General features: G+C 53.8%; 3 protein-coding genes across 3 annotated transcripts; 2 read left to right on the top strand and 1 right to left on the bottom strand.

Moving 5' to 3' along the window:
- Window positions 1-261: 261 nt before the first annotated feature.
- On the top strand, window positions 262-3571 carry CTAM01_03004 (uncharacterized protein; the record flags this gene model as incomplete). The annotated part of the gene is made up of 4 exons (XM_060519042.1): window positions 262-671; window positions 771-2419; window positions 2474-2748; window positions 2804-3571. The coding sequence occupies 4 exons, from the start codon at window positions 262-264 to the stop codon at window positions 3569-3571; spliced, it is 3102 nt and encodes a 1033-aa protein (XP_060386041.1).
- A 2073-nt stretch (window positions 3572-5644) lies between these two features.
- Window positions 5645-6196, bottom strand: CTAM01_03003 (uncharacterized protein; the record flags this gene model as incomplete). The annotated part of the gene is made up of 2 exons (XM_060519041.1): window positions 5645-5654; window positions 5691-6196. 2 exons carry the CDS (start codon window positions 6194-6196, stop codon window positions 5645-5647), a joined length of 516 nt encoding a protein of 171 aa, XP_060386040.1.
- A 316-nt stretch (window positions 6197-6512) lies between these two features.
- On the top strand, window positions 6513-8738 carry CTAM01_03002 (uncharacterized protein; the record flags this gene model as incomplete). The annotated part of the gene is made up of 2 exons (XM_060519040.1): window positions 6513-8280; window positions 8335-8738. 2 exons carry the CDS (start codon window positions 6513-6515, stop codon window positions 8736-8738), a joined length of 2172 nt encoding a protein of 723 aa, XP_060386039.1.
- Window positions 8739-9964: the final 1226 nt, after the last annotated feature.

Here is a 9964-nt window from a genome sequence, read left to right as displayed (position 1 = left end):
TGGTCCTCTCACCTTGAAGCCTCGGAGGCCTGCCACCCTGCCTGCTTACCTCACCGTGCCGTCCACCTTATAGAGTACGGATACGCGGTATGGCATTGGATGGCACCCGACCCGCACTGAATGTCTCTTCCCCCCTCTCTGACGCTCTTTGGCGGGACAGTCTGACCAAAGTTCGCTCCGCAGCACGCACAGCATCTGCCGGTGGCCCGGGAGGAGACCACCTTTTTCAGCCAGTCCCGACCCGCAGCTCAAGTCCTAGGGATGCTACCAAGTCCTGAGAGTCCTACGAGTCTACCTACGACACCGACCAGCCTTGATACAATCTTGCAGGCTTCATCCACCTCATCCTATGGACAAATAAAACCAAAATGGGTGGCGGATCAGTCTCGACCCGTCTTTGACCGTTGCTTTCCTTGCAATTTTGTCCTTAGACTTCCACCTGTCCGTCCTTGGGAGCACCTTGGGCGCACTATGGAGTCCAAGACTTCGCTGTCGCCCTTCGGGGATGACCGCCGTTCGCTGAATCAGAGCCCTTCGCCTTCAGCCCTACGAGCGCTCACCTCGTCCCGCCTCAGTTTCGGTCGCTCACGACGGGACTCTTGCTCCACGAATTCGACTTCAACCTCTTCGGCCCGCTCATCTATTGACTCAACCACCTCGCCATCATGCGTGTAAGTCTGGTTTGCTTCCTTTGTAGCCTCGTAGATCCTGGGCTGAGATGAGAATCGCAGTACTCGTACAGTAAAACCAGACCAATGCGCTCTGCACAGGTTCATAGTATGGGCCGCCGTCCAGCGTAACAAGTCTCAAAAGATGACGGCCACTGATCGTCTCGAATGTCCAATGCTTCGCTGTCGGAAGAGGTTTCCAGACCATGCCGCTATGCTGGAGCATCTCTACGAATGCCCTCAGCTTGGCACTGGCGAGTATTGGTGCTATGAGTGTAGCAAGGCCGAGAAGTTCACCGATGGAAACTGCAAACGATGCCTCGGCCATCCTGGAAAGAGACGCAAGATCATGAGCGTCGCTAAAAACTTCTTCTCATCTCTGGGGCATAAGTCAAGAAATAACCAGAGAATTCCCGACTTCCGCCTGGACAACGTATCCGAAGTCGCCATGGCACCACCTCCGAGTTACGACGACTCCTTGCACATCCAACCACACCAAGTTGAGCTTTCTTCGTCGTCGGAGATCTTGGAGATTGACTCAGTCGAAGTTCCCTGGCCTTTACCCTCGAATGCAAACCGCAACACTATGGTTACTCAACCCCATGTATCTATGGGCATGGTTCCGGCAAATCTCCAGCACCCAAACTCGATTCTGCCCGATCCTTGGTTTGCGCAGAATAATTTGGACATCGGCGAGAATACCATGGGCAAAGCCGACCGGCCATTGTTGGCCCTTGATACTGACGTTTTTAGCCAACCCCGCAAACAACTGCAGCCCACGACAAGAACTAAGAATCTATCGCCAAGCAATTCACTTAGATCAAACGCGAGCACTGATACAACTGCTAGCTACCTCATTTCGCCCGCGTCTGCCTATAGTGGCGCATGGACAACTGCCGAGACAAATATCACATCACCGACCTCTGACGGCGGCTCTGGCGGATATCTCTCCAGAGGATGTTCTAATGCGAGTCGATACTCAAATAACAGCGTGGAGCCATATAACTTCATTTCGGAGCTTCCGGCAGATGACATTCTACTGCAACCTTTTCCTATGACACTTCCGGCCGTTGATTTCGACCAGACGGCATCCTCATTGGAGATACCAGCCGCCGTTAGCCCAATATCCGAAGCCGCCGATGTTCCTGCTCAGCAAACATTCGACATTCGTGCGCTCAACAAACTTTCGGAAGAGGCTTTGTTTGATCATGTTGTCGACGCCAACTCGCTCGTCGGATCGGCGTGGGATACCCTCAAGACTCACATCAGCTCCTCCCTGGAAAAGCTGCAGCATGTCCCATATAGTGCTCTCGTAGCACAGCTGAAAGATCTCTCGACGCAACAAGTAGCAGACAAGGCCCTCGTTACGTTGAAGGGCATGTCTGAGGGTAGACAACCTGCTACCAGCATCGATATCCTTTGCTTCGTTCATCTCATCTATTCCATCTCGCTCGTCGTCCACGAAGATGGTGCTCGGGACCACTCCAAGGATCTATTTGCTCAAACATCTCTGTACGGCAATGTGCTCCCTGATTGGGAGAAATCAGATTATCTTCGAGTGGCATCAGCGATTTGGCAGCCCTTGGATCTATCTGCCGGGAAACTGGATGGCGTTCTATCAAGAAATTACGGGGGTGAAGTTTCTCGGTCGTCGAGCAAAAAGGGCAAAGAACGGGATCCTGGTCTATCGACATATCAGCCGGAACCTGGACAGGATAAATTGTTGGAGGTGGCAATGTTCTTCCTAGATGGTACGTATACACTGGCTTTTGAGCTGGTTGACAACTGCTTACCCTAGATTACAGAGTTGGACTATGCTGTCCTGTCCAGCGGGCAACCCGAGTCGGACGAAGTCTTGACCTCGCTACTTTGGGCACAGCATTGGCGATACAACACCGATCGGGCTCCATTGAACGGTGCACTGTCTGCAAGCTTCAAAGGAATTCGTAGCAAACTCAACCAAGACTTCCCTCACGCCGATGGTCTAAGTGCAAAGTTGAAGCGTATTCAGAAGCGCATCAACGATGGTAATATTTGGTGCGCCAGGCAAGCAGAGATAGAGCTCATGCAAGCCGGTAAAGTAAGTATCAAGTAACAGAGGAGCTCTTATCGTACTATGCTAACATCGTGAGCAGAGGTCCATGGTGTTGTCGAACTACTTTAATCATTATGTCCCGACCGTCAGGGCGCAGTCAGAGGTCCTCTACGCCAATCCAGGGACTGTCTCACGGATAAGCTATTACGCATACGCTATCAATCTGGTGGAGTCTATCATTCGCGGTATCTGCACAAAGGAGAGGCTGGAGAAGGCCACTCCAAACCCTTCCAAGATGACGAGCGAAGCGGCCCTCGATGATTTCATGAATCTGACAACGACCTTGGGCGACACAACTTGGGGCGATGTCCAGACTACGACGACCGACGCGCCGCTTATCCCGTCGTCCATGCCTGATATTGATATTTGCATGGATGTAGATAGCAATGGCTTGTCGGATCAGTTGAAGATGTTCTTTGAGGAGGGTGGAGTTCCAGCAGCGCCGGCCTTCCGGACACCACCATCCACGACACAGCCCAACAACGCACCTGACAAGTCTGGGGCCAAAGTCCAGGAAGATCTACCTTCGAGCTCAGCACCAAAGACAGAGGCTGAGGCCAACGAGAAGTGTGAAATCTGTGGATACCGGCCAAAAGGCCATCCTCAGTGGTTCAAGGGGAGCATGGCAAAGCACAAGAAAATGCAACACTCGACGGCGCCGCCAAAGATTTACAAGTGTCCGTTTCCGGGGTGCACAAGCCAGTATAAGAACCGACTAGACAATTTAAAGCAGCACCAGCAAGACAAGAACCACTTTGTGGACGGGGAAACCGAGAGGAGACCGAGCAAGAGGAAGAAGAGAGACTAGCGGAGTTTTTGAGACCTGATTACTTGGACAGTGATCCGCACGATAGAATGGGGTTTGATTTCTGGAGTTTACTGGATGGATGTAAAGATACCACATGAGCGAACAGAGCCTGGGTTCTTCCTTTGTTGCTATTTTTTTGTTGTGTTTAGCAAGACACTGTATTCTATACCCTCGGTTTCGCACTCATGGCATCCGATGACGGAAAACGAATATGACATTACAACATGATTATTCATATTGAAAACATCAGTCAATGGAGTACGTTTCGAGGCTCCAACATTACCTACAGCAACTTATCAATGGAATTGGTTTGTATCTCTGTACGATTCAAGGGTCCCGGCTTGATACGGAAATGACTCGAAAATCACATGTATGCTAGAATACACTGGATGGTAATTATGTAGAGAGATATTCGAAAAGGGTGGGCTTTTCCAAGTTACATATAGTCAACTTGGGATAGAACAAATTAGGCAACACATAAAGCTGATTTGTTAGTGATTGTTGACATTGAACATGCCACATTGCTGACGAATGTCTTGTCGAATACAGAAAACCGTAGCATATGAAAGGTATGGCTTCTACCCAAGAATTACCATACACACCCGGCAAACCTGAGCTTTAGCAGCTTTTGGCATAGAGCTCATTCACCTCGGTGAGGTCGGTGTAGGCAATATGACAACACGCCACTCTTTTGATAGCCCAGCCTTGGGCAGGGATCGGACCTGGTAGGTACATCGTTGGGACTGGCGGAGGTAGGACCCCCCACTAGAAAAGCACCACGAAAAGCACAGACAGGCCACCCAGTTCACTCACTATCCGGTCTCGATTTTGTAACATTTGCGCAGGTGCCGGGGGTGGGTTGTAAGGCTGATTTGCGGGCTTCCAGGGGGAGCTTGGTGCTGTAGCGAGCCGTCGAAACCCCCGTAAATGCATGGGGTGCGGGACGGGATAGTGTTTTCGTAAGGGAGGTACGGATACCTTGGGTAGGATACCTAAGGTACGAGATGGGAGCTTCCTCTCTTATTTGTACCTTGCGTGGCCGTGAAGAAGGCAACAGCGTTTGTAGTCCGCTCTTTGATGGCCCGATGTAGAAGGCATGATATGCAGAACCTAAAATTGTTCTTCTCGACTCGTACTCCGTACTGTTCAGAGATTCGGGGTCGTGGAAGGGGACCTGAACAGAGCAGTTGGAGGGGGCGTGGGCGTGTGGTCTGGTCGAGGTCCCCTGGAGCCCTGGGAGGAGCTTGTACCTGCAAAAAAAGGTGGTACAAGCGCAATCTGGATACCTGAGGTGTGCAGTGATGGCCCATCGAATACCTGGGTACCTTATGGGTGGCTTATCTAATCAGCCTTGCCTCTAAGGAGTGCGAATAGAAAAAAGCAAGTCCATCAAGTCGCGTCCAGCGCAGCGCAGCACGCCTCAGCTGTCAGATCAGAGAGGTGTCGAGCCAGCGCAAAATGACTTTTGTAGCCCTCAAGTGACACCTTTTCCCACCCACTCGGACACTCCCGCCATCTTGCGATTTTTCCAATCTCACGCCTCTGTTCGGGGACGTGGGTAAACGCCAGGAGCTGTCACCCTCCTCTTATTCCTACGTGCACCTGGATGCCGTAGTGGATGGAGTACCTGTAGGGAGTAGTCAAGATCAATCAATCAATCTTTTGAGCCTCAATTGTAGATGTGCACCACTGTGGATTCCTCTCCCATCCCGCGTCTGCGCTTTGAACCGGCTGAACGCGCGCAAGTTCTTTAATCCGATATTCTGCTGCTCTCGTGTTCACCCTTGACGAAACACGTTGCCTTTCTGGCTCTGTTATTGTTTTTTTTTTTCTTTTCCCCTCTCTCTCATGCGCTGACGAGCGCCAGCACTGCCAGGCAAGCGGTTAAAAAAAGAAGTCGGCACAGCCAACAATGAGGAAGAAAAGGGGGGGCCGCTCTGTCCGTTCTTAATGACATCACCGCTGGGCCAATAGTCACGTGTTGTGTGCCACTTCAGCCAATGCCAGCTGGCCCAAAGCCTCCAAGGGGGGCAAAAGGAGGTGGGTGGGGTCTCCCCCTCGAGTCTTGACTCCTCAGGCTCCGGTCCCGATCCCAACCCTTCAGGCTTCAGGTCCTTCCCTTGAGTTTGGCCGTCGCCGCCCCGTCCCTTTCCTCTCTTTGATGCGCGCCCGCCCAAAAAAATAGTTCGGGTGCACCTTGAGGAAACTTGAGAAGGCCCGCGCCACAGAAAATTTCTCCCGGTCGCCTTTCAGCTTTACCTTAGGCTTCCCCTTCCCTGTCTCCCCCTCCTGGTCCTCACTGTTCTTTCCCATCGCCCTTTGGCTTTCTGTGTGCTTTGCTGCTGCTGCCAGCGCTCTCTGGCCTTTTCCCGCCAGTCCTTTTTGACTTGACACGGTCCTTGGTGTCAAGTCCCAAGTCCCAAGTCCAAGTCCACGTCCACGTCCTCCCCCCCCAATCCGCCCAGGTCTCTTCCATGTCCGCCGCCCTTCTCTTCCTCGCACACCACCCTTCACACCTCGCATGTTTGCTCTCCCCCTTCTTTTCTGTGCACACCTCCCAGAACCCACACACACTCCACGCCTCTCCCTCCCCCCAATCCCATTATCGACACCCCCAGACCACATTCAAGGGTTCGTTTGTTGCATCCTTTTGAGCATCTCTGGGATTCGGGTTACGATAGCGGAGGCTCGACGACTTTGAGCCAACGACTCCGACGTCCAAAGTCGAAACTCCACGCGACTCTCCATCCGTTGATTCTGACGATACCCTCGCCAGACACGTTCTCCCCCGAAGCCTCGCCTCGCCTCGGCGGGTGAACGACTCCCCCCTCACCCTCACACACACGCACACGTCCGACCTCACGCTCCTTCTTCTTCGCCCTCCTCACCCTCCCTCCCTCATCTCCATCAAAGGCTTCGACCACCCTTCTCTCGGCACACAATGTCGAGTCTGGGGCAGTCGGGAAACAGCCATCCAGGCCTCGCCTTCCCCCAGCCGGGTAGCCTTCGACGAAGTCACGGCGGCCCAGGCGGCTTCCCGCCCCTGCAACACGCGAATCCTGCCCAAAAACCATCGCCAGGCCCTCATAACGCGTCCCCTTATCAACAACAAGCATACACGCCTCAGCAGCCGCCCCAGGCTCAATATCCTCATCACCTCTTCCAGACACCGACGCCCGTCAATGGCAACGTCAACGGAACCTCGCGTCCCCCGAGCCACGTCCCCAATGCCGCCGCCCTGGGAGCACGCCAGAGGGGGCCGCCCCAGAGGCAGCAGATGGGCCAAGGCGGGCCCAATCTGTTCCTCCCTCTAGGCAATCAGCATGGCCTCGGTCAGCAACAAGGACTCGGTCAACAACAGAGCTTGGGTCAACAGCAGGGCCTGGGAGGTCAACAAAGCCTCAGCCATCAACAGGCCCTCGGTCAGCAGCAAGGCTTGGGACAACACCAAGGTCTCGGTCAGCAGTCAGCCCTCAGCCAGCAAGGCCTCGGCCAACAGCAGGGCTTGAGCCATCAGCAGAGTCTGGGTCAACAGCAGGGACTCGGCCAGCAGCAAGGTCTGGGTCAGCATAATCAACACCAGCAGCACCAGCAGCAGCACCAGGCACATCAACAACACCAACAGCACCAGCAGCAACACCACCAGCAACAACATCAACAGCACCAACAGAGCCTGGGTCAACAGCAGACCCTAGCGCAGCAGCAACAGCAACACCAGCAAACTCTTAGCCAGCAACAAAAGCTGAGCCAGCAGCACAGTCTCCATCAGCAGCAGCAGCAGCAGCAGCAGGCCCAGCAACAGCAACAGCAGGCGCAACAACAAGCCCAGCAGCAGGCCCAGCAACAAGCCCAACAGCAGGCTCAACAGCAAGCTCAGCAGCAGGCTCAGCAACAAGCCCAGCAACAGGCTCAGCAGCAGGCTCAACAACAGCAGCAGCAGCAGCAGCAGCAGCAGCAGCAGCAGATCAAGTCTGAGCCGATCGTGCCGCAGCATACCCCTCAAGCCCAGACTCTGTCACAGCCTACGCCTCCCACAGTTCAGCAGCAGCTGCCGCAGGTTACCCAGGTCCAGCAGGTGCCTCAGCAAGTCCAGCAAGTCCAGCAGGCCCAACAAGTGCCCCAGGCCTCTCCAGTCCAGCAGCAGGTTCAGCAGCCTGCCCAGGCCCGACCCGAGACGCCTGCCCAGGCTAGCGATCACCATGGGGAGAGTATGGAGGTCGATGCATCCCTGGCCGAGGGTGATGATTCCCTTGAGCCAAAGATGGTTGATGGGGCGCCATTCGTTCCTCGGACGCCAATGGGAGAGATGATGTCTGCTCCTCCCGAGGGAGGCAGCTTCCCAACCTTGGAGGCGGTGCATAAGAGCGTTCTCGCATACTGCACGTCAGTCGGTTACGCAATTGTCATTGGCCGCTCCAAGAAGACAGTTCCTGGGCTCAAAAAGGTTCTGTTCGTGTGTGACCGGGCAGGCAAGCCTCCGAGTCGCGTCAGCCCCGAATTCCGCAAGCGCAAGACGTCATCGCGTAAATGCGACTGCCAATTCGGCTTCTTTGCCATCGAGCAGCGGACCCAGTGGACGATTCGATACCGACCGGATCCTCAGCATCTGCAACACAACCACGGCCCTAGCGAAAGCCCGCTCCTCCACCCAGCAGCTCGCAAGCTAGACAGCAAGATGGTGGCCGCCGTCAAAGCTCTCAAGGAGAATGGTGAGCCGGCAAAGACAACACCACGAGAAAGAGCAGCCGCTGACTCTTCGACAGGGGTTAGTGTGAACGAGACACTGGAGATACTGCAAGGCGAAAATCCTCACGTTCCCCTCCTCCCTCGCGACATCTACAATGCCAGAGCGGCAATCAATCGCAACCCGCAAAAGGTGGCTACGGGATTGGCAGAGAACAGACCGGCTATATATAGCAAACCACACCCCACGGCAGAAGAGAGGATTCGGGCAGACCTCCGAAAGGAACTCGCCAAGGCACGCGAGGATTTTGACAAGTACAAGGAGGACAAACAAAAAGAGGTGGACGAATTGAAGAAGAAGCTGGTGGAAAAGGACCAGATCATTGAAAGATTTGAAATGTTCATCGACATTTGCAATCAACGGGTCATGGTTCAACGGGAGAGGCTCGGCGGCCCAGAAGGGTCTGGCAACAACGGCACGTAGTGTGCGGCCGTGGACGGACGGGATTCGGCAGAGGGTATCCTTGCATGATCGGGATCGGGAAACTGGTTTGAGAAGGGGTTTGTACGATGCTTTCCTTTCTGCATCGCGGAAGCATGGCCGTCGGTATGCCGAAAGTGCAAGGCAGGATGGAAACAGGTGTTTGAACGGGGCGGAGTCGATTATTGGTTGTGTTCTGAGGTCGGTCCCATTAGAGGCTGGGGTCATCAGGCAGTTTTTTGTCCTTTATTATTTTCTTTCTGTTTATCTGGAAGTCCGGGGTTGCATTGGGTGGGATTCAACCAGCAAACTATCGCGAACATGACTGAAGCAAGCATTCGACTTTTGACCATGTTACTTGACGCAACTTTACGTGACATTGACAGGCTGCGGGAAGTCGCGTCGGGAACGTCGAATATGTAGAGACGGAGACTCCGTAGGCCATACGGATATATGAAAGCCAGCTTGACCGCGGCAAGTAGCAAATCAGAAGGAACGCAACATGGGATTTCAATGCGGCAATGAACAGCATCTTGAGGTCAAATATCGAACAAAGTAAAGTGAAAGGTGAAGTAGTGGTAAGGTAGTGGGGCAAGGGCGCGCGCGGGCTGGGCGGGAAGCTGCAGCTCAAGCTCGAGCTATCCAGGGGTCGCTGCTAATTAAGAGGCGATTTTAAGAGTAATTTTGGATCCCAAGGATAGCGGGCGTGGGCGTTGGATGTGGCAGATTGGATGGCCAATTTCGTACTGGTAGCCATCCAAACGGACCAGGGGGGTTCTAGTGATAGGTAGTCAGGTGATGGCGATTTGTGAAGAGAACAGGAGCGGAAGACCATCTCAATTTTATCATGCTGCTCTCGATCTTTGAGGCAGAAGTGTTGATGGGTATTCTGTACTCCGTAGTTGTAGGTCAGGTACCTTTAGGTATTTAGACGCGTCGTTGGCTGCATTACCTAAGACATGCGCATGTGAAGAAAGAACAGCTGTTGTTTCTGAGGTACAGATATGCAAGCCCACCAGTGAAGGGGGAGGGAGGGGCTTGTTGCTGCTGCTGCTGCTGCTGCTGCTGCTGACTGTTTCCTGTCCCGAAATGTAGTGTAGACATGCACAGGGAGGGGACCCTGATGCAGATTTATGCCTGGTGCCAGTGGTGCAGGTGAAATGTACAGACGGGACGTGTCCTGGCCAGCGTGTCTGGGCTCCTCTTATTTCCCTTTGGCAGCATGCATT

The sequence above is a fragment of the Colletotrichum tamarilloi genome, assembly GCF_030869305.1.
Source record: "Colletotrichum tamarilloi strain Tom-12 chromosome Unknown Scaffold_7.1, whole genome shotgun sequence".
Lineage (NCBI taxonomy): Eukaryota > Fungi > Ascomycota > Sordariomycetes > Glomerellales > Glomerellaceae > Colletotrichum > Colletotrichum tamarilloi.
Note: the sequence above shows the minus strand (reverse complement) of the source record. Positions and strands in the feature narration are given on the sequence as shown.